General features: G+C 37.5%; 1 protein-coding gene across 8 annotated transcripts in view; it reads left to right on the forward strand.

The window, feature by feature from the left end:
• The window catches only part of GUCY1A1 (guanylate cyclase 1 soluble subunit alpha 1), a 60,852-nt gene that overhangs the window by 7,044 nt on the left and 28,287 nt on the right, over window positions 1–25,521 (forward strand). For 7 of the 8 annotated variants that reach the window (XM_027600299.1, XM_027600308.2, XM_027600306.1 and 4 more), the window contains one exon: window positions 24,303–24,671. The exons of the other annotated variant lie outside the window; for it this stretch is intronic. In XM_027600299.1, coding sequence (XP_027456100.1) covers window positions 24,417–24,671 — 255 coding nt within the window. In that variant the 5' untranslated portion in view covers window positions 24,303–24,416. The remainder of the gene's footprint in view (window positions 1–24,302; window positions 24,672–25,521) is intronic. 8 annotated transcript variants of the gene reach the window in all.

The following is a 25,521-nucleotide window of genomic DNA, read 5'->3' on the forward strand; positions in this document are numbered from 1 at the left end:
ACAGTCCCTGACTTGAGGGAATTTAAAGTCTGCATGTAGAGATAACAGAACCCAGAAGTAGTCTCAGAATTACACACATCAGCACCTATCAATGAACTTAATATGAGTGGTGCCTTTTTAGTAAGGTCTGAAGAACTTAAAGGAGAGAGCTTTGCAGGGTGGAAATACTGAAGGCTCTCTAGGGAAGATCTGGCTCTTAGTTGAGATTTTAAAAGAGGACTGATGTGGGACTTTGCAGGACCTGTAGGATTTAAATATAGAGAAGAGTGGGAAGGGTGTTCTGGGCAGAGAATAGGAAAGGCGCAGAACAGGAAGTGGGTGAGTGGGGTGTGTGTGTGTGCGTCCACGTGCGTGCATGTCTCTGAGGAACCAGGGTATGGAGGGAGAAGGGGCAACAGCAAGTCTCCTCAAGAACACCTTTGAAGTATTCCTTTGTGCAATATATTACTACCATCCCCCTCCATTTCTAGATTTCTTTTCCCTTTGCTCAGTTTTCGAGAGGCCCATAGCTACTCAAACTTTTAATCTCAAATTAGGCTCTACTTCTCAGAAACTTTCCCTGACCTTTCCAGCCTGAGTTAAGTGCTCTGTTATGTTTTCCTTCAATGCCCTGTGCTTCCCCCATCATATTATTATACTACCCTGTAATTGCTTGGTGAATTGTCTGTTTTCACCAGTACACTCCTATTCGGTGGCAGGAGGTACCATTTCTGTCTAGTTCTCATTCTATTCATAGACACCTAATAGAAGTGTCCCATGGATCCTAAGCACTCAGTAAAAATGTGTGATATGATACAGGCCTGCTTGGAGTGATGAGGTTATGCTGGGGCATATTTATAAAAAGATTTAAGGTAAAGAGAGGTTAGATTACAAAAGACCAGGATACCAGGCTGAGTTTTTGCTTTATTAGGTAATGTAGAACTATCTTGTTTTTTGAGTTTAGGGACAGGATACGGCACATGCATGACTTTTAATTAGACCTCTGTAAATCAATTCAAACTATTCAAAATTTGATATGCTTTTCTAGATTTAACAAGGAAATTATTTGGCTCCTTATCTTGCATCAGGTGTTTGCATCTGTGAGGTTGAGGAGCCCCCATAACTTTAATGCCATTCGTTTTGTTAAAGAAGTTTTGTTATTTTACTAGTCTAATTTTATTTGTAGGATATTGAAGTTATTAGCTGCTGATTGTTCTCAATTTTCAATCATTTTGCAGCTTCCGAAGCTATTATAAATAGTTAAATGTTATGTGGTTTATATTATTAAGTTAATAACACACAGGGCAAGGAATTTCAATGTTCCATTGGTATAATATAAACTTTTAAGTCGTATATTTGTGAGCATAAAGTTTAACAAAGATAGCACAATTGGTGGAGTATTTAGGGGATTACAACTCTAATATGGAAGAGATTTGGGTAAGCACATTAACATTGTCAGTACTTGATATGTCCAATATTTAAAACAAGATATTCTTACAGTGGATTAGTATTCATTTGTAAATGTGATTAGGAAAACACACTTTTCCCAGTGAAGAGTCTTTGGGTGAAATTCCATTTTTTAAGTGTTTTAAAATATTCGCAGTCACTAATTGTAAGTAACATTCCTCTTTGTCCACCTCTACCCCAAATAACAATTTAATACCCCATGCATCTATTTCTGGTTCTTTTCTCTAGTGACTGGCTTAGAGTAATTCTTAAGTTTATGTTGTGTTGTCTTATGCTTAAAAAAATCAGCAGTGGTATATAGGAGAGCTGTGATCTTTTCTTGAGAGAGTCTGTTCCTTGGGTAGATAGCAAATTATCCGAACTGAATTTGCTAGCTTGCCCCATCTCCTCTTTCTTTGCCACCCTTTGAAGCTATAAGAATTTATCCTGTTTAGACTGGGTTACCACCTACAACTCATCTGATGGCTTGGCCAAGGACAAAAAGGTTGTATTTGAGGAGTTTCGTAAGGCCATCTACCACAAAAGTTTTTCTTCCACCGGTCCTCTCCTAGGGACAACTCTTTTGGATTGATGTAGTCCTTTGGATTTTATCTCTAGGAGGCCCTGGGATAACTGTTTTACTCAGAAGAACAGCATAACCTTTTTTGCCCAATAGCAAAAGTCACATTTATTATGTTGCCTTATACCTTCAAGCAAGAGTATGGTTTCTTGGACCGTAGACATTTAAATGTAAGAGAAAAAGAAAACTGAAAGACCTAGCATGTAGGACATAAATGAGAAAGGTAGATACAAGTAGGGTACATTTGGGTGACAATATGGTGTTCAGACAGGAAGAGGAAGGTTAAAAAAAGTTAGGGTCCTGAAAAGAGTTGTTTTTTCACATTTTTGTTCCCTATCCTAACTGGGGATGGTTAGAACATTTTCCTCACCAGCATGTTGTGGTCTTGATTATCTATCTAAATCAAATCAGAGTAACATCAATTTAGTTATATTTATCTTAATATTGGATCTGTTTCAGTACATAGTGGAAATTGGTAGCTGTAGGTTGTCATAGTCTGTTTTACACACGGTAAAATGGTGTTTGGCTACATTTCTTTACATTAACTGTCCTTGATAAATATCACTGGTCATTGTATGAGTATCAAGAATTTGCTGCATGCCATGTGTTAAAAATGATTTTCAGTGTTGTAGAGATCATGCAGTGTTCATAATTTCAAGTAGTCTGCCAGCCTTACTTTACTGTCTAACTCTGCTGGCCAATGTCTTGGTTATTCTCTTACTTGATTCTGTGTTATGGACATATTGTCTTTACTGTACTTGGTCACCAAGCTCTTTTTGTTTGTTTGTTTCTGTCATTGTCTTTTGCACATCTTTTTCTGCTCCTTAAAATACCTTTCTTGTTTTCTCTATGCCTTGTTATTTCTTACTTATTCTAGAAGCTTCAACGTAAGTCTTTTTTCGAGGAAGCATTTACCAGTGTACCATGTCAGGTTTAGATGCAGATTTTCTGTCTTCCCATCACATGTCATGAGAAATCACACTTTAACTGAATGTGTGTGCTTTTAGTCTGTCCACACCCCATTCCTTACATGAAACATTCCTTAAGCGTCTAGTGCTGGTTTATTTTTATTTCTTTTTGTTTTTGGTTTCTGAATCTTCATCTCTTAGAAAGTAGTCATAGATGCTTAATAAATATTTCTAGGATAAATGAACGAATGAATGGATGGATGGATGGATAAATTGAGGAATTCAGGTAGAAGAAAGGGGAATATTTTAAGGGAACATTAGAGTAATTATAAAGAAAGGTCCTGGAGAAAGCATGTTGTGATGGAGTCTAGAGCAGTATATAGACTTTGAAGAGGAAATACATTGTCTTGTCCAGTATCAGAAAGAAGGATACGTTGGTGGATACAGAATTAGTGTGACATTAAGGTAAATGCTATGGAAGAGAGAAGTGGCATTACCCAAATGATTTGTGAGATATAAACCTAAAGTATATTAATTGAAAGCACTAACTATGCATTTGATAAAAGAACCCACAATCGTTATATACTTGTTTGAAGTAAAAAGTAATATTTTTTTTCTTTTTAAAAATATTTTATTTATTTTAGAGAGAGAGAAAGAGTGTGAGTGGGAGGTGGGTCAGAAGGAGAGGGAAAGAGAGAATCTTAAGCAGGCTTCTCCCTGAGCATAAGACTGACTCAGGGCTCGATCCCAGGACCCTGAGATCATTCCCTGAGTGGAAATCAAGAATTGACGCTTAACCAACTGAGCCACCCAGGCGCCCCAAAAGTAATGTATTTTTTTTTAACATTTAACAAATTCAGGTTGTTTTGGTTGAAGTCTATGAAAAAATTCCAGCCTTACTCTGATACACGGTTGAAAAGGGAGGAGTGATTTAATAGTATTTTCAGATAACTATGGATTTTTCTGATATAAAAATTTCAAAATTTGAAGCATGATTATAACCTAAAGGCTACTTGCAGTATGGGACGAGAAACCATTAAAAATCTGTGTTCTGTGAATGGATCTTTATTAATGCACGATTTTGTAACATCATAGTCATTGGAAAATACTGGTTCACTGAGCTTTGCCAGGTCTATCAAAGGTTGATGCACTCTACATTTTATCATGTAGTATCAAAAAATCACATTCATCAATATCACCATTGATCTCCTCCGGAAAATTTTTTAAGTATTGGGAAGCTGTCGAGTTCACCATGGCAGATGTAGAAAGTCCAGCTGTTACGTATGGTGTGATGGCTGAGAAAGTCTCCCAGTCTCATTTTTTCAAGCCAAGAATCCATCCATAAATATATGAAAAATACAAATAAATTTTCCTTTCAATTGGAATAAATATTATTAAATTCTAACATAGCAGCTTAAGTGAAAATTTGCAATTTAGAAAACTTAACATAATTTAATATTACTGCAAAACAAAATAGCAAAGTGTAGTTATTTTTTGTATTTACATGGAGATGTAAGAAAAACTCGGGAATTTCAAAATGATGCTTTATTGAACAATGATGAGGTTACAGAGATAATAATAGCAAGTATATCCAGTGATTTCTGGGAAGAGCACAGCAGAAGTTCTGAGAACAAACTGAGTTAATCCCTGAACATACATACATTTATACATGAAATCTACTACCTTAGAAAGTTCTACGCAAGCACAAATTCCATTGGCTGATAAAATTAAGACATTGTTAGATGATTAGATGTCGTATAGCTTCTGGAAACCTGCACTCAATAACTTTAGAGAATGAGAATGAAAAGGGCACTTGGTATCTCAGTACTGTTATGAAAATAGTTGTGATGTTGCATATCCTTTAAAGGGCCTCAGGGCATCCCCAAGAACCTGCAGATGACACGTTGAGAACTACTGCTTTAGGTCAACCAAGCCTCGAACAATGTAACATACAGGCGCTAGAATAATTTTATACCTAATTTCAGAAACTAGAAGTCAACATTTATTAAGCACATATTATATTCCAAGCATTGTTAAAACTGAATTAAAATTAAAGCATTATTGAACCCCTTGAGAAATGTTCTACCTTATCACTTAAATGTACAGATGAGGAAACGGAGTCAAGAGCAGAAAAGTAATTTGCCTTACTGTCATACCTTGTTAGTGGTAGAACCAGTGTTTGTAGTTAGGCAGCATCCATCCTCTTAAATACTATGTTTTACCACCTTTCCTGGCTATAGAAAGGGTTTCTGGTGGTTTGTAAATTATTTTCCAAATGACCAATAACATATTTGCTTTACAGTGGTCAACTTAGACTCTAGAGTTAGGTTTCAAAGACCTGTGAACTTCCAAATAAAATGCATGAAACAGGAGATAATTAATGCATTTGAAAGAATTTTGATAGAAATTCAGTTAACTTAGGGATGCTTGGGTGGCTTAGTTGGTTAAGCGTCTGCCTTCTGATCAGGTTATGATCCCAGGGGCCCTGGAATCGAGTCCCGCACTGGGCTGCGAGCCTGCATCTCCCTCTGCCTGGCTCTCTCTCTTACTCTCTCTCTGACAAATAAATAAATAAATAAATCTTAAAAAAAAAAAAAGACTCTCTCCTTCTCCCTCTGCCCATCCCACCCCACTCACTCTCTCTCTAAAAATAAATAAATAAATCTTTTTAAAAATTTTTATTTATTAATTTGACAGAGAGAGACACAGCGAGAGAGGGAACACAAGCAGAGGGAACGGGAGAGGGAGAAGCAGGCTTCCTGAGAAGCAGGGAGCCCGATGCGGGGCTCAATCCCAGGACCCTGGGATCATGACGGGAGATGAAGGCAGACGCTTAATGACTGAGCCACCCAGGCTCCCCAATATATAAATCTTTAAAACAAAACAAAACAAAACAAAAAATAAATTCAGTTAAATTAAAATAAAATATCTTTAAATTTTCCACCAGTCTAAAGTTGTTATGATTGCAATGTTTAGGCAACTCTATTCTTTGTATGTGTTAACTCTTAAAGAATATTTTGTTGGATATATAATTTAAGGGAAACAGATTGGTTTGTTTCCTTTCTTCAGTCCTTAATTTTTTGTTTCATTATTTGCTAGTTTCCATGATTCTCTGGCTTTTTTTTTTCCTTTTTTCTTTGAATTTCAGAAGTTTGGTAACTAAATGCTTAGGTGTGATTTTCTTTGTATTTATCATGCATGGGGATTTGCTGAACTTCTTGGATCTGTGAGTTAATGCTGTTATCAAATATGGACTATTCCCAGCCATTTCAAATATTTCTTCTTCCTGCATCCCCTCACCTTCCCCTCCACCCCGGGACTCTAAATACATGTATGTTAGACCTTTTGATATTGTTCTATAGATTTCAGGTGCTCTTTTGTGTTTTTGTTTGTTTGTTTGTTTGTTTGTTGCTGTTTATTCTCTTTGTGATTCTGTTGGTGTTGTTTCTATTAACCTGACTTCAAGTTCACTGATCCCTTCCTCTGATGTTATCCAATTAAATGGAATTCTTTATTTCTTGTATTGTAGTTTTCATTTTTAGCATTTCCAATTGTTTCATTTTCTTTGCTTGCCATTTCTCAATGGATACTCTCTATTTACACATGCGCACATATATATTAAGCTCCAAGTGTGGAAGACTGAGTCAATATAAATTGTGGGGCATCACTGGGTTCTAATCTAACTTGCAGTGGTTAAAAGGTTTATAAACATTTAACCAGCTTTTGTTGACCCCTGCCTGGGGGAGATTCTGTCACCTTCCACCACTTCATCTGGGATGAAAATAGCCATGAGTCTCATCTCCCCCAATGCCTGTTATTTTTATTTATTTATTTATTTTGGAATCTATTTCATTTAGATTTCTTTGAGTTCTCCACTGAATTTTTTTTTTTAAACAACTTAGCCAATGTGTAACTTATGCAAAATCTCACGTATCTAAAATACACAGTTGGATATGATTTGATGGATGTATACACCTGTGAAACCACCACCATCATCAACATAAAAAAGATCCCCATCACCCCTTAAAAGTTTTCTTGTGTCTTTTTCCTGTCAATTCGCCACTCCTCCTTTGTTCCCCAGGCAATCATTGATCTGCTTTCTGTACTTACAGATTTGTTTGCAGTATCTAGATTTTATGGGAAAGCAATGTATTCTTGTATGTGTGGTCTCATTCACACAATTTGAGATTTATCTTCCTTGTTGCCTGTATATGCTGGTAATAGTCCTTTACATGTGTGGCTATACAACATCTCTTTTTATTTGTTCCCATGACCAGAGACATTTAAGTTATTTCCAAGTGTTGATTACTACCAAAAAATCCCCCAAAAACCAAAAAACAAAAAAACCTGCTGTGAACGTTTGCATTCAAGTCTTTGTTTGAAAACATGTTTACCTTTCTTTTTGGGTAAATACTTAGAAATGGAATAACTGGCTGGTATGAGAAGGCATGTTTAACGTTTTAAGAAACCACCAAACTGTTTTACAAAGTGGTAGTTCCTTTGTACATTCCCACCAACAGCATATAAAAAATTCTAGTTATCCCACATCATCACTAAGTCTTGGCATTGTCAAACTTTTAAATTTTAGACATTTCAATGGGTTTTTGCCTCACAATTAGTATTATTGAACATAGGAAGAGATATTTATGGGCTAGTCATGTATTTTTTTAATGAAATATCTATTCAGGTCTTTTGCCCACTTTTAATTGAATTGTTTGCTTTCTTATTTAGCAGTAAAATTTATATATTCTGGATTTAATTACTTTGCTGTTATATGTGTGGCAAATGTTTTCTCCCAGTGTGTGACTTATTTTTCTGTTTATTTAATGGCATCTTTTGAAGAGTAAAAGATTTAAAATTTTGATGAAGTCTAATTTATTATTTTCTTTGATGTTTCATGATTTGTTTTTTCTCTTTGAACATCTTTGCTTCATACCAGGTCACAAAGATTTTCTCCTGTTTTCTTCTATAAGTATTATCATTTTAACATCTATATTTATGACTGTGATCCATATAGAATTAATTTTTGTATGTGGTATGGAATATGGATCAATGTTCATTTTTTTTCCATATGCATATCCAGTTGTTCCAACATCACTTATTGAAAAAACTTTTTTTTTTTCCCTCACTGAATTGCCTTGATATGTTGGTTGTATAATTGAACACACAAATCTGGATCTGTTTTGGGGCTCGTTAGTCCATTGATCTCTATGTTACTCCTTTCAAACCAGTATCACATTCTTTTGATTACTTTAGTTTTATAATAATTTTTAAATAAGTTATATATATCTTTCAATGTTATTTTTCTTCTTTAGTATTGACTTAGCCATTCTATGTCTTCCATTAAATCTTAGTATCATTTTTTCAATATCTCCTAAAAATGATAACTGGGATTTTAATTGGGTTTGCTTTGAATTTATAGACTATTTAGGAAAAATTGGTACATTAACAATATTAAGCATGATACACTTCTGCATTTCTTTGGCCTTCCTTATTTTATCTTACTGGTATTTGTAGTTTTCAGTATAGAGGTCTTGAAAACCTTTGGTTAGATTTATTCCTAAGTATTTCATATTTATTGATATTATTATATATGGATTTTAAAAAAATATTATTACCCACCTGTTTACTCTTAGTACAGAAATTACAACAGATTTTTGTAGATTAGCACACATATATACATAGTTGTATTTTCAACCTTGCTAAATTCACATCTTAGTTCTAGCTGTTACAGGCAGGTTTCACTTTATTGTGCTTCACAGATACTGTGTTTTTCCAAATTGAAAGTTTGTTGGAACCCCAAATCCAGCAAGTCACCTAGGGCCATTTTTCCAACAGCATTTGCTCACTTTGTGTCTTGATGTCATATTCTGGAATGATCATGGTATTCCAAAGTTTTTCATTTGTTATGGTGATCTGTGATCAATGATTGCAACTCACTGAAAGCTCAGATGAAGGTTAGCATTTTTTAGCAATAGAGTGCTTTTCAGGGGCGCCTGGATAGCTGAATCGGTTAGGCTGCCAACTCTTGATTTCGGCTCTGGTCATGATCTTGGGGTGGTGGGATCAGACCCTGTGTCTGGGGGCTCTGCGCTCAGCAGGGAGTCTGCTTGGGATTCTCTCTCTCCCTCTCCTCCCGCCCCTCCTTGCTCCCGCCCCCACCCTCTCGCTCTCTCTCTAAAATAAATAAATCTTTTTTAAAGAATAAAGTACTTTTCAATTAAGGTATGCACATTTTTTTAGACATAATGCTATTATACACTTAATAGATTGTAGTATGGTATAAACATAACTTTTATTTGCACTGGGAAACCTAAAATTCACTTGACTCACTTTATTACAATTTTGCTTTATTGCCATTGTTTGGAACTAAACTTGCAATATCTCTGAGATATGCTTATATTTGGTAGATCCCTCGGGAATTCCTGCATGAACAATTATATATACATACAACAAACAGGGATAGTTTCACTTCTCTCTTTCTAATCTTTGTGTCTTTTATTTCTCTTTCTTACTGCAATGATTAGGATCTAACTTCAATGCAATTGATGAGGTGTGGTGGCATCTTTGCCTTATTTCTGATCATAGTAGGAAGTGGTAAGTCTTTAATTTTGGGTATGACTTTTACTGTAGTTTATATAGACGTCCTCTGATAGATTTTTAAAACTATGATTATGTAGTTTGTCTAGCTAGTTCTCATTCTTGGGATTGGAGTAGGAGTCTTTTGTGATTTTCTATAATCTAATCAGAAGTGAAGACTCTGTACTTTGACTTTAAGCTAACTTGATACAGATGTGGTTAAGTATTTCTGTTTATAGAAAACTACCAGTATACATAAATAAAGAACAAGAGATTTCCCATTCTCAAAATCCTTCCTTCAAACTTGCTGTTTCTCAGTGTAATCTGTAATCAATCACACTGTAGTATTTCCTCACCATAACTCCTTGTTTCCTTTCACTTTTACTCTACTATTCTTACTGAAATTTGTCTCATAAAAGCTATAAATGTCTTTCTAATGTAAAAATCAGATGATATTTTCTCAGTTCTCCTGCTATGGACTGAATTGTGTCCCCATCCAAATTCATATGTTGAAGCTCTAAAAATCCCCAATGCATTTGGAGGCGGGGGGCCTTTGGGAGATAATTGGGTATAAGATGAGGTCATGAAGGTGAGACCATCATGATGGGATTAGTGCCCTTATAAGAAAAGACAGCAGAGAACTTGCTCTTTCTCTCTCTCCTTGCACCATGTTAGGATACAGTGAGAAAGTAGCCATCCACAAGCCAGGAAGAGAGCTTTTACCAAATCCAACCATGTTGGCACCTGATCTGGAACTTTCAGCTTCTAGAACTGTGGAAAATGAATGTTGACGGTTTAAGCCACCCAGTCTATGGTATTTTGTTAACATCGGACTGAGCTGACTAATAGACCCCCCTTACCCTTTTCAGACTTGCAAAATACACTTCTTTTTGAACATGTGTCTTCTTCTGTTTCCATTCTCATCATAGTTTTCTGATTGCTGCTTCTCCATCTTAGTCATAACAATCCTTCTCCAACTCTTATATATGAATATTCCCCCAGAGTAAAGAATTTGGCTGTTTTCTCTCTCTACTTGCAGCCTTTTGACATTAAACAGTTTGAATTAAAGTCAACTTTAAGAGCTTCCTCAGTGTGGAGGACCACACACTCATGTCTCTAATGCTTAATTAAAAATTCCAATTTTCAAATGTATCTCTACCTAGATGTCCTGCTAATTGTTCAAGATCCATGTGTACAGAACAGAATTCAATATCCCTTCTCTCAAGCCTACTTGTGTTACCTCTTTCTATTAATGGTACCATTATCTTTCCAGACAAACCTCAAAGTCATCTTGTTCCTCAGATCTAGTCATTTGCCACGTGATGTCAACTTTAATTTTATAATATCTCTAGCACCCATCCTTTCCTGCCCCTTCCCACAGCTTCCTTCACTCCCCGCATTCGCTTCCACTGTTCTCCCTCTTTGGCATGAGTTTTTGCTGATGACTTTATGGCCAAACCTTAGTCATTTTCAAAACTAAGCTCAAATTGCGTGCCTTCCAAGAAGCTATCCCTGATCACCTTTTTGCTGCCACTACCTTAAAGCAATGTTTCTTATAAACATCATTAACTTTCTGTCTCTACCTATCCTCCACTTTTTATTATAGCTATTTACAAAAATATATATCACCCATACTAGACTTTGAAGAAAATTAAAGAAAGGAATAATTTTATCTTTTTCAGAAACTCAGTAAATATTGATTGAATTATAAGTTCATTTATTAATAACTCATTATAAAACTTGTTTTCAAGAAGCAACACATTTTGTAAGCTCCAATTTAGCCTCATTTTACTTCTATTTTATACCTTTTTGACTGTTTTGTCTTTTATACTAGTTATAATAATGGCCTAATATTAGTGTATTTTTTTGACATTAGCTCATATTTATTGAATACCAAATAATATATGATGCTGTGCTCAGTGCTTCTGACAAAGAAATGAACTGTAGGAAACATGTATGGTTTTTCACTTAGCTAATTTCACAGAGAAGTGGAAAAAGACAATAGGTGACTACCTAAGCCTTGTTGGCTTCTTTGTCACACTTTAGTAAACTTCATAAATTTTTATCTATAACAAGATTTCTCCTTTCCAAAAAAGGTAAACAATAAGTAAGAAAAGAGAAAAGGGAAGAAATAATAAAAAAATAGATAACATGGTAAATACAGAATAAAATGTAAAAGGAAAATATATAGGAAAACATTTGGAACACTTTTCTTCTCAAACTGTATGCCATTTATATATATATATATATATATATATATAATACAAATACATTGTATTGTATAATACAAATACATATATATGTATTTGTGTCTGCACATACACAAGATCCAGTGAAAATAAAATGAAAAAATTGAGTGAATTTGATAATAAGGATTTAAGCTACCCTAACCCCTTCCATGTTTATAACAGATGAGTTCAAGCCAGTCGTTCTGTCATTTAATTACAGCATAAAGTAACTCATTGGAGGGACACCTGGGTGGCTTAATCCGTTAAGCGCCTGCCTTCTGCTCAGGTCATGATCCCCGGATCCTAGGATCAAGTTCCACATGGGGCTCCTTGCTCATCAGGGAGCCTACTTCCCCTCTGCCTGCCATTCCCCGTGCTCCCTGCCCAGCTTGTGCTCTCTCTCTCTCTCTCTCTCTGACAAATAAATAAAATATTTAAAAAAAACACTCATTGGAAGTCCAAAATTGAATAAATTGCGATCTACATTGGCTAGTTAGATTAAGTCTGGAAACATACCTACTTTCTTTTTATTTTCTTTTAAAGATTTTGGGGTGCCTCAGTGGCTCAGTCGGTTAAGCGTCTGCCTTCGGCTTAGGTCATGATCCCAGGGTCCTGGGATTGAGCTCCACATCAGGCTTCATGCTCTGCCAAAAGTCTGCTTCTCCCTCTCCCTCTGCCCCTCCCCCCCACCCCATCCCCCGCTCGTGCTCATGCTCTCTCTCTTTTGCTCTCTCTCTATCTCAAATAAATAAATAAAATCTTTAAACAAAAAAACAATTTTATTTTTTAATTTATTTTAGAGAGGGAGAGCACTGGGTGGGGGGAGAATCTCAAGCAGACTCCATGCTGAGCCCTGAGCCAAAGTGGGGCTCGATATGATAACCCTGAGATCACAACCTGACCTGAAAATAAGAGTTGGATGCTCAACTGACTGAGCCACCCAGACGCCCCCATACCTACTTTCAATTAAGTGGCAAAGGTTGGATCATGAGTAAGGTTATTTAGAAAATATTTTTAGAGAATTGAAAAAGGACTAAAGAAAGCTTCTTGAGAAACTGCAAAATGTGATGAGAAAATCATGAAAAAGAGTCTGGGGAAATATTGTAGAAACTACAGACAGCCAAAGCAGTCTGATGGCATGTATTAATATTAATTCATTAATATTATTAATAATGATGTATGGATGAAATGTAAGCCTCTGATTAGACTAAGCTAAAGTATTTTTTTTTTAAGCTGAAGTATTTTTAACTCAAATTATTAAGGGTGGGGGGGGCGCCTGGGTGGCTCAGTCGTTAAGCGCCTGCCTTCGGCTCAGGTCATAATCCCAGGGTCCTGGGATCGAGCCCCGCATCGGGCTCCATGCTCAGCCGGGAGCCTGCTTCTCCCTCTCCTGCTGCCCCCTGCTTGTGCTTCCTCTCTAGCTGTCTCTCTCTCTGTGTCAAGTAAATAAATAAAATCTTAAAAAAATATATTAAGGGTGGAACTTGAACTAAAATTATCGTTAAAGAGGGGCTCCTGGGTGGCTCAGTTGGTTAAGTGCCTGCCTTCGGCTCAGGTCATGATCCTAGGGTACTGGGATCGAGCCCTGCATCAGGCTCCCTGCTCAGCCCGGAGCCTGCTTCTCCCTCTCCTGCTGCCCCCACTTGTGTTCCCTCTCTAGCTGTCTCTCTCTGTGTGTCAAATAAATAAATAAAATCTTTAAAAAAATTATTAAGGGTGGAACTTGAACTAAAATTGTCATTAAAAAGGGGCTCCTGGGTGGCTCAGTTGGTTAAGCGGCTACCTTTGGCTCAGGTCATGATCCCAGGGTCCTGGAATTGAGTGCGGAATCGGGCTCCCTGATCAGCGGGGACCCTGCTTATCTCTCTCCTCTGCTGTTCCCCCTGCTTGTACTCTCTCTCTCAGATAAATAAATAAAATCTTTTTAAAAATACTGTTAAAAATAAATAAAAATAAATGAAAAATAAAATTACTAAGTGTTAAATTTTTCTCAAAGCCGTCCCTGCAGTTGTTGGAGAGCCACAAAAGGAGGAGAGCTTTTCTGCGTTTCGGGTGAAGGGGTGATCAGAGTATAGTTGATCCGTGAACAATGTGGGGGTTAGGGACACTGACCCTTGCACAGTTGAAAATCCACACGACTTCTGACCCCCAAAACTTAGCTACTAAGAGCATACTGTTGACCTGAAGCCTTAGCAATAAAGTAAACAGTCAATTAACACATAGTTTGTGTGTCACATGTATTATATACTGTATTTTTACAATAAGTTAGAGGAAAGAAAATGTTATTAAGAAAATCATAAGGAAAATACATGGACAGTACTGTACCGTATATATTGAAAAACAAATCTGTGTACAAGTGGACCAGTGCAGTTCAAATTCATGTTTTTCAAAGTTCAGCTGTATATTGGAGTAAATTCTGGGCTTCTTGTGGTCCATCTGCCTGAGTTCCCAACTGACTCATATAGCTCAGTAACTTTGAGATTTGGGCCAAGTCATTGAAATCTGACTTGTATTCTGCCATCTTCAAGTAGGAGGGGTTACAATACATAGTCTCTAACATGTTTTCTAGTTCAAAACTTCTGTTATGCAAATGCCTATTACTTTATGTTCACTTTTATGTAGGAGATACTGAAATGGAGAAGAAAACTTGCTTAGGGTTTACTATGAACAGGAAGGCTTCTTTTAACTTTTCCCATTTTGAATAAATTAGATATAAAAAGGCATTAAAATAATATAGTTGTGGTTTTGGATTTAATGGGAAAGAACTGGGCCTTTCTCAACATGTTACTTTGTGAGTATCCAAATATGTACCTGCAAAAGACACATACAGAAGGCAAAATTTACTTCTGGTAATGATTTCTTTTAATTTAATCATTATGTAAAAGTTCAGAAAGAATGGAATTTGTGCTGGACCCTGCTGCATTTCTTTTGCTGGTCTGGTTCCCGCATGAGTATCAAGGATCTGTATCCCACTGTTGGTGACGGAAGGTCATTTTCTGTCTCATGAATCAGAAGAGCTCTGCTGTTGAACTGAGAACCCAAGAAGACCCCTGACTACCCATGATGTCCCCAGGAGCTTCCAGAGAAACATCTTTTCTGGGGTCTTCAGGGTGGGATTTTTGGGTGAATTGTAAATTGTAGAAGAGGGAGGTCTTTTTCAAACACAACCTTTACATACCTTCTCCAGGTGTGTTACCCACCTAGCACCTTCACATGTTCACCATCCCAGAAGCTCTCCAAAACCCCTCTGGTTAGGATTTTTTTATGGAGGCTTCATGAGCTAGGCATGATTGATGAGATCATTGACCGTTAGTGATTAACTCTACCTTCAGACTCTCTCTGCTCTCCAGAGCCCAGGAAAGGAGAGAGAATTCCAGCCCTCTAATCACATGGTTGGTTCCCCTGGCAACCAGGCCCCATCCTGAAGCTATCCAGGAGCCTTATCACTTTGGAGATTCCTTGGGTTTCAGCAGTTGTGTGCCAGGAAACAGCAGGCAGAAGCCAAATATATATTTCTTATTCTGTCACAGCATGGCTGTGTTCCAATGAAACTTTATTTATGGACACTGCAATTTGAATCTCATATAGTGTACGTGTATCAGGAAGTATTCTCTGGGCTTATTCAACCACTTAGTAACATAAAGACCATCTTAGCTCTAGGGCAGAACAAGAACAGGCAGCAGGTTGGATTTCGCCATTGTTTGCCAACCCCTGCTTTAAAAGGCCCCAAGAAGGGCGCCTGGGCGGCTCAGTCAGTTGAGCATCTGACTCTTGATTTCAGCTCAGGTCATGATCTCAGGGTCGTGAGTTTGAACCCCTCCTGCCCCATCGGGCTCCACGTTGGCATGGAGTCTGTCTGTTTGAGATTCTCTCTGCCCACCCTGCCACCCCGCCCACTCTCACACACTTTCTTTCTCTTTAAAAAGCCGGGGTGGGGGGAGGTTTCCTGAAAGTCTAATGTTTTCCTGAGTGTGGGGTTTAGCTTTATCTGGCCTTCCTAGTCCTGGCCCAATGTAGGCATTGCCTTCACTGCTTATGCCTCTACTATTGATATATTTGTTCCTGTTCTTGTTTTTTCTCTTTGTTGAGAGAAGGTGCTTGTTAAGTCTTAAAGTTTTCATGGCTTTATAGTTTGAAGCCCTTTCTCTCAAAGATCTTGAGAAAAGTTTCAAGGGCTGGGTTAGAAGACTCACGAGGGTCATTATTGTGTCTTCTTCCAGAATCTCCTTTCCAAATATGACAGGTTAAAGCCCAGATAATTCTATTTTCCTCTCCCAGAGGGTGAATTCTGTGCTCGTCCAGTCACCCTTTTCTTCCCATCAAAGATGAGGTCACTTTGATATTTCCTCATTGTTAAAATGTTACTTCAAATGCTCTACAGGTGTGACAGTCTAACCAGAACCCACTTTATTCTTGTTAGAAATCTCGGCATGTCCTATTTTAATCAGACTCTGGGTGACTTAATTTGATTTCACAAATATCCTAAAATTAACATGCTAATTAATCTCTCCCTACCCATCTCTTAAACCTTTCCACCAAATAAGTGCACACTGAGAAGTTAAGTACATAAAAGGGTTAACACTGAATCAATATTGAGAACAGTTAGCTTATGAAAGCAGTAATTGAAGGCAAGATTGTTTGTATAACAATACAAATCATTTGTCAACCTAGCATTCTAGGAAAAGAAAATCAGATACCACAGAATTTCTATTTCAGTTACAGGTTTATTTTGTTTAAAAAATTTTCCACATTGGGAATAATGTGGCTTTACAGAAAATAATATGTACTTCAGTGATGTAAGGCTTGCTTGATTTATATCACAGGCTTGGTTTCATGAGTGGAAAAAGATTTAAAATCTAACATAGTCCATCAATTTTTATTCTAATATTTTATTAAAGAAATTTGGCATGCAACTTATTAGCTAACGGAATTATGTAAGATAAAACCAAATTAGAATCTTACTCTTCTGGGTAATGCTGTAAACTCTATTATTTTGTAATCCAATAAAAGAAACCCTAATTACTGACATAGGTATTATTTTCTTGGTATGCATTAACGTTCTTCAAGTGGAAAATGTTTTCCAAATTTGTAGAGTACCAAGCACCTGCTATATATTAGAGTTCCCTTCAACTGGCTTTGAAAGGAAATAGGAAAGATGTCACAGGTATAAGGCATGACTTGATCTTTCTGAGGAAATAGAATAAATTTGTCAGTCTTTTATTTAGTGACCTCTTTTAGCATGATTCTCTTGTACAGTGCTTTTGCAGAGATTTTTTTCTAATCCTTCATACATCCCTGTTTCATCATCATTTTATCATTTTAGAGATGAGGTAACAGAAACTCAGTGAAATTAAGAAACCTGTCCAGTGTTGCACTACTGCTAAGTAGGAATTGTGATAGTCAACATTAATCATTACATGTTGGGCAGGAGGTACTTTTCTAAGTGCTTTACATTTATCAATTTGTTTACTTTCATAACACATTTATGAGACAGTTGCTCTTAGCATCTCTGTTTTCCAGATGGAGAAAGCGGAGGTGGAAGTTAAGAACTTAACCAAGGTCACAGAGCTGGTAGATGGTAGAAGCAAGAAGCAGACACAGACTCTCTGGTCCCAGAGCCTGAGCTCGGTCATTCTATACTAACTGTATTACCTCAGGGCACAACTGTGCATGGCCCCAACATTTGTGTGAACTGATCTCTCCAAGCATGAAGTCTTTCTCATACTAATCATCTTCAGAGATATAGATATAAATACATAATCTCAGACACTTAAAAAAGTCATCATTGCACAAGAGGGCAAATAAGTATGTATGTGTATGTACGCATGTATATGAAATCCAAGATGTGTTTCCAGGTCTTCCTGATTGGCCAAAATTAAAAAGAAAAGAAAATGGAGAAGTTCTGATGTTAGATGGTCATTAGTTTTATCTTGCCACTTAACTGAAATGTATCAATCAGCCCAATTGTTTAATCATCACGGACTTGTTTTCATTTTAAAAGGTTCATCGGGCTGTATTACCTATATCATAATGGACTCTGTAGACTCTTCAAGAATGTGACCTTATTGAGTGTTTTTTCTAGGTAGTTAAGTCAGCTTTTTGCCTTACTTGCAAATTTAAACCAAACATTGTTGAGAGTACAGGCATTTCTAAAACAACACCATATATGCGTTCCTGAAAAACCTCATATGCTGCAAAACTGCACTAAAAATAAAAGGACTTGTGGAAAGAAAATGTGTTAGGGTGAAACCAGTCAGCATGATGAACACCAACAAAAGCAATAACAATCATAAAAGCTATACCAGCTTAGGTAAAAAGACTGGTTGCATGCATCTAAGGAATTCTAAGGAATAGTGCACTACTGCAATTAACGATGGGCCTGACATTAGGGGAAAAGGTGAAAGTAGTTTGATGGGAAGGAACTATGAGGAAGTTCTGAGCCTGCTGAGCTATGGAGCTGAGGAAGAAAATACAGGAAAAAGGTAGTAAGTACTTCCAAGACGGGACGTGAGGTCAGCTGAGCTGGGAGGAAGAACGTGCGGTGGTTAGAGATCCAGCATAACTGCTACTTTATACAGACATTATTCCCCTCTTTATGACTGCATATGAGCCAGTTCACATCACAGAAATACGCAGGATTTATCTGAAAATAGATAAAAACAAAATGGCTTTTCATGGTGTAAAAAGGAATTCCATTTCTCATGGAACTCCTTTCATGCTAATTGTCATATGTTCAGTAAATATATTTTTAAATGACTAAGTCTCTAAGGAACTATTTTAGTAATAAAACAATGATGGGAATCACAGAAATAGCTGTAGGAAATTGTTTTATATATTTCAGGAGCAAAATATTGAAATATTTATCTGATTTCCTTATGACCTACGTGACTTACTGTAAGTGATAATGATATTTAATTTGAAGACATACTAACTGTATGTATTCAAATTTCAGTGATAGTCACACTAGAAAGTCTTAAACATAGAGATTTAGGATTTATAGTCCCAAAGGTTTTGCTCTTTAGTTATAAAACATTCTGTAAACATTTTGATATAAAAGCTGAGAATCGCATAAAACATTCTATAAACATTTTGATATAAAAACTGAGAAACCTCAGAGTTAAAAGCTCCCTACTATAGACTATATTAAACTTTGCTATTACTTCAAAGATGTCAGAGAATTGCTCCCAATTCTAATGAAAAAAGATTGTGAATCATACCCACCTTATTTTTGATAGAGAATTAATACAGTTTGGGGGCACCTGGGAGGCTCAGTCGATTAAGCGTCTGACTCTTAATTTTGGCTCTGGTCGTGATCACAGGGTCCTGAGATTGAGCCCCATGTGGGTCTCTGTGCTCAGGGGAGTCCGCTTCTCTCCCTCTCTCTGCCCGTGCCCTCACACTTTCTCTCTCTCAAATAAATAAATCATAAAAAAAAGAAAATAGTTTGTTAAACTAGAATTATCAGTATTAAATAAAATTATTGTCATAATTATTATTAAACATAAGTTGTATGGATGCTGTAGCTTTGGTGAGTTGCCATCAGGCGAGGGGGAATTTCTGGCATTTTGGTCCCTAGAACTGAGGTTGCCATTGCCCTTAGAGTTGAGTTCTTTGTTTTGGGAAGGTTGACTGTATGGGCTCTCCAGTTACAAAAATTCAAAGTAAGTACCCTACACTCTTCTTAAAGATAGCTGGAAACACCTTACACTTGCACACGGATGCAGTCTTGGAACGTGAATGCTCTGTTCTGTAACATAAACTGGAGTCAGCTTTCCCACATCTGGGCTTTTGAAGAAGGAGAAATTACTTTCCAAAAGGAGATTTTAGCAAGAGAGTTGGAGCACACTGACTCCCACAAGGTGTTATGTAATAGTGAAAAGCCAAATTCTGGGCTCATTTATGATTGAATAACCAAAGTCATGGGAAATGGATCATGGACCCTTTTGATTGCTCTCCATGGGCTCTAGAGTCTTTTCTTCACTGTGGTATGGAGAAGTAAAGTCAGAGGAATATGTCTTCACTGTCCTTCAGCCCCCATATCCAGTCAATAGCTAAGGGCTGTAGATCTCTACTTGAAATACTCTGGAATTGATCCACTCTTTCATGCTAAGGTCATTATTTTAGTCCAACCCAGATCAGCCACCTGTCCAACTCTAACACATTTCTTATTCTCCATTCCAAATAATCCTTTAAAAGTACAATCTAACCTATTCATATTCTTACATCTTAGTCTTTCAGGTGATTGCTCATAGAATAGTTTTTCTTTGTTTAACAAGGTTTAGAGAGCCCTCCACAATCTTGACCTCTGCCTGTCTCAGCTCCCTCCACCATCACCTTGCTCTCCCTGACCCCATGCTCTAGCCATGCTGGAATTATTTCAGTTCCTTAGAACATAGCTAGGTCTGTCTTGGCGCCCAAGCATGTTGTTCTGTTTGGAACTCTCTTGACCTGGTGCAGGGTCACAACTACGCTCAGATGTCTCTTCCTCTGGGACTGGGTTTGGATCCCTCATTTGCACTCTGAGAGCACTCACTTGCCCTTCTCCTTTATGTAGCATGGATCACACGTGGAACTGATATGTCGGAAATAGTTCTCCTGCCAGATTGTGAACTCCAAGAGGGCAGGCGATGTCCTTTTTTCACTTCTCTGTCCCTGTGCCTGGAAGAAGGCCTGAGACATAGTATAGGCCACTGCAAATACCTGTTGAACAGAATGAAAAGTGAATGACTTAGAAGTATCAAAGAATTTGTGGGAGTAGAGATTATGAAAAAGAAAAGGCAAATGGCACTTGAGAATTCATCAACTATGTTAAAAGCCAAAAGGTTCATAAGCTTTAACTTTTCAGCGGTTATCGTGTCAGGGTGTCAGTAACTCAGTGGAAGCAAAAGCCAGGGAATGGTAGACTTAGGAATAAATTATTTTTTAAGGAAGTGAACACAGCACCTAAGGCCTGATCTTCCAAGAAGTGTGACCATAAGGGGGAACAGGGATGAGATGAAAGAGTCTGACATTGGCTTGCTTTTTTTTTTTTTTTTTTAGACTTAGTACTGGAGTGACTTGGACATTCTTACCGGTTTTTCTAGTACTTTGTCCTGCTTTCCTGATAGATCACAGGGGAAAGTTCTACAAATATTTCCCATTGAAAAATGAAAAGAAACATATTATGAAAGGCTGATTTATGGAGTTTTATTAGTTTTTTGTTTGTTTGTTTTTGAAGAAGAAAGACTTTTTAGATTTCTGGTCTACCTGAAAATTAAGCTTGACACCGTTTATGAAAATGGTGATGAGTCTTTGCTGCTCTATGCAAACTTTATCCTCACTAAGGCACTTTTTTTTTTTATTTGAGAGAGAGAGAATGAGAGACAGAGAGCACGAGAGGGAAGAGGATCAGAGGGAGAAGCAGGCTCCCATGGAGCAGGGAGCCCGATGTGGGACTCGATCCCGGGACTCCAGGATCATGACCTGAGCCGAAGGCAGTTGCTCAACCAACTGAGTCACCCAGGCGCCCCTCACTAAGGCACTTTTTGTTTCTAAGTTCTCTTCTCCTTTCAGCTACTCTTAAAAATTTCGACTTTGGAATTTGAACTTAAAACACATCTCTTTAACCACAGATTTTGGCATGGCTAGGTGCTAGGTCTGAAATTGGACATTGGCTATAACTATTTGCTTTTACTATAGAGACTTAGTTCTTAGGCTCCTCCCACCACCCCAATTTCTAGTTTGAAATCTGCTCTTTAAGACCTGCTGTCATAAAAGAGGTTTTCTGTGTCGAAGTCCTTATGGGGTGTTTTCTCTCAGATCTTTGTATAAGTAGAAAACAAGATTTTGTGTGTAACTCTAGAGTTGAAATGATGGACAGCCCCCTTACCTGAACAATCACGCATCCTGGTTATTAATATGAGGCCAATAGCTGGGTCATTATTCTCACCATAGCAGAGTTAATCACTTACTAGTAAAAGGCAGAGAGCATTCAATACATTTGAAGGCTGTTTAATCATCAACCTTGGGGATGGCAAATACCTCTCCGAGTTTCTGAGAACATATATCCCACTGCTTGCCAAGGCCTTGTCACCAAGTTTATTACTTTAATTAATTTGTTTTCCCCTTACCATGTTACTCTCATTTCTACAACCAGCTATGTACTGAGTTCAGCCACTGACCAAACCATTTCCAAAGTCACTGCTAATGTTACACATGAAAATCATCACTCGTTTAGTTGAAGAATGTATTCTGTATTCCTAGCAGGCAAACACAAGACAAACGTAGGTTTCCAAGGTATCAGCACTCAGTACATCTGTTTCATAATGTAATTTCATCGGTTGAGCAGATGAAGAATGCTAATTAGCTTGTTTATACATATGTGATTTAATGAGACTAAACACTCAACTTAAAGAAAGCACAACTTGTTTCCTGTTGCTGTTTTTACTTAATAAAAAAACAGTGTTAGACACATTTTCTGGAAATTATAGTGCTGTGCAATATAGGAGAAGAAAGAATTCCAAGGTTGACTGGTCGGTTTTATTCTTCTGCAGCGAGATTGAATAGGAGGCTGAGAATCAAAATATTGGGTTTGGGGACAAGGGTTGAAATCCAACATTAATGAGAAGGTTAAACTTAGTGGGAGACTTTATCATAAACTGTATTATGTCAAACCCTTAAGTCCCAAACTAAAATTCTGATATGTACCAGAATAACTTATTTTAAGGAGCAGTTCTATACCTTCATCAGATCCAATCTAAAATTTATTTTTTTTGTTGCTTTCCTTTATTTTTTTTGAGTACTCTCTTCTTCCAGTTATTATAGTTATCTTTTGATATAACTGAAATCATGGCATTCAGTTAATATAGCTCTTTTTCCTGAAAATTAATATAAAATAATGGTATTATAATTTTTATAGTTATTTAATATTATCTACTATGCTGCCTTTTTTTACTTTCAAGTTGTACAAAACTGGATCCACGTAGGCTGCTATATTTTGCAGGTGGGGTGGGTAGAGATGAGGAAGTAACTCTGGTCCTATAGGCAGAATTCTGTTTGGATTAAAATGCTTCAGTTAACCTGCTCAGCTTTCTATAACCAGGGGTCTGCAAGCTATGGCTTGATCCAAATCGACAAGGGTGAATCTGAGGGCCAAATCCACAGCAAATTGTTTTTGCAAGTAAAGTTTTATTGGAACACATCCATACCATTCCTTTGTATATCAGCTGTGGTTGCTTTCATGCTGCAATGGCAGGAGTTAAGTCACTGATAGAAACCCACAAAGCTGAAATTATCTACTCTCTGGCCTTTTACAGAAAGGTCTACTGTCCACTGATCTAAAGCATGTATGAGAATGGAAGTTAGTGAATAGTAATAGTTACATTCAGATGCATTAAAGACTGAGTAACATATATTTTCTTAGAATTGAAGCTTAAAATAAATGTGGTTGAGAGCCTGGGATTTCTAGGTCTTTCAGACTCCCAAGTAACCATTCCCTCTATCACCAAATTATCTTTGGATCACTCAGTAGCCTGCTGAGAGAACTCCCTATTCTATTCTGGAAGAAAATGTCTTCTGCTCGTGAATAGATAAGATCTTCCTTGTATCTTCTTGAAGATTCATAAATTACATGTGATCACAGATTTGGGGGAGGACTTTTAAGTAGAGAGTAGCAGCAACTTCTTGGTTTACTCCAGTGTCATCTAGATTCAGATCCAGAGGCCCCTGCAAATCCAATGGCATGATCTTAGGGATCAGGAGTTCTTTGAAAAAAAAATTATTTGTTTTTCATTTTGATGATATATTTTTTAAAGATTTTATTTATTTATTTGAGAGAGAGAGAATGAGAAATAGAGAACACAAGAGGGAAGAGGGTCAGAGGGAGAAGCAGACTCCGTGCTGAGCAGGGAGCCCGATGTGGGACTCGATCCAGGACTCCAGGATCATGACCTGAGCCGAAGGCAGTCGCTTAACCAACTGAGCCACCCAGGCGCCCCATTTTGATGATATTTTTAAATTATTTTGCTATTTATAGAAACAAGTATCTTCTTTTGCCGTAATCATTTCAATTAATCTTTTTTCATCTGAAACTCAGTATTTCAGATCCAAAAACATGTACTTGAACATCACTACATATATATATTTTTTTCCTTTAAATATTGGGAGACACTGGTTTCTGCTATCCTGATTTTTCAGTAAGGGGAGCATAATGAGAATTAGTACTTAGCCCTAAGACATAGATTTATACTTGGCTTTTGTCATAAAACCATTAAGTTCCACTCTTGTGGAATCAAACTAGCCCAAATGGGCTATAAAAATGGAAATCAGTCATTTGTGGTAGGGACATTTGGGAGAAAATTATGCTCCATTCGAAAAATACTAAAACCAAGTATTTCACTAAGATACTAAAATGCACACATAGCAAATAAAGACCTTTACCAAATGGTTTATCCATTTTGGAACTGACATGTCCACCACAATTTTCTTCTTATTTGAAAGTGACATATGAATGTATGGTCTTTGCTTTTTTACACCTGTCTTTTTCTGTTTTCGTAAGTATACAAAATCACGTGTCTTTCTGTTCTGACTTTCTATTACCCATAGACACCCCAGTCACCAGTATCCTTGATCTGTTAGTGGCTTCCACTGGGCAGTCCCACATAAGAAGAACGGCTCACCCAGAGGTGCTCTGCTGCAGAGTGAGAGGCTACTAACACCATGTTCTGCACAAAGCTGAAGGATCTCAAGATCACAGGGGAGTGCCCTTTGTCCTTACTGGCACCTGGGCAGGTTCCCAAGGAGCCAGGGGAAGAGATAGCAGGAAGCTCAGAGAGTGGCAAAGCAACTCTGCCCATCTGTCAGGATGTCCCTGAGAAGAATGTACAAAGAAGTCTTCCTCAAAGAAAGACCAGTAGGAGCCGAGTCTATCTTCATACGTTAGCGGAGAGTATTTGCAAACTGATTTTTCCCGAGGTGAGTGCTTGCCCTTTTGAGATTTTACTGACATTTTGAAAATTGTAAAAGAATATCTTTTAAGGAAAATGTTAACCCTTGCTTTCTCACTTGCAAGGCTATAAGAAATGTGGACTATTTCCTGGAAACATATAAAAACACTTCTTGAAAGCTTTCATGTTCTTAAATTATGTTTAATCTTAATCAATGCTTAAGATCTTGAATTCTGTTCAACAAGAGCCTGCACTCTGATGAGCTTTATGACTTTGAGCAACTGCTTAGCCCCTCTTATCCTCAATTTCTTTATCTGTGGAATGGTAGTAATAACAGTACCTACTCTCTAGAGTTTTAATGAGCATGAAGGGACTTAATCCATGGCTCTTGCCATACCATAAGTGCCTGTTAGTTGTTAGCTATTATCTTAAAATTAAATTCCTTGAAGAATAACTTATCTTCTGCCCATTTTCTTCTAATTCCAAAGAGCATCGTATGTTCCCTGCCATTTGTTGAGGTGGGAAAATCTCCCTTTTCCTCCTCCAGCTCTGCGTCTGAAGTCTCTGCACAAGCCAGGCTTGACCTGTTTCCTTGAGTCAGAGTCATGGCCCCGTGCTTGCACATTAGCTCGGACACTTCTTGATCTAGCTCTCTGAGCTGCGTAGCCTCATGACCCTTCGAGATCTGGAGCACCTTCTGTTAATCCACCTATAAGAGAACTCTGGGGACAGGGCACGTACCTAATGAAGTCACATATCTTAGGAATAGAGGGATATGTGGAGAGCTTCTCTCCCCCTGCAGGGGGAGCAGCTGACGAGTCTTCGTGACGTCTTCTTCCCTCTGGCAGTGTTCACAGTTTTATATAAACTCAATCTGA

This window comes from Zalophus californianus, chromosome 2 (assembly GCF_009762305.2).
Source record: "Zalophus californianus isolate mZalCal1 chromosome 2, mZalCal1.pri.v2, whole genome shotgun sequence".
In the NCBI taxonomy this organism is placed as follows: domain Eukaryota; kingdom Metazoa; phylum Chordata; class Mammalia; order Carnivora; family Otariidae; genus Zalophus; species Zalophus californianus.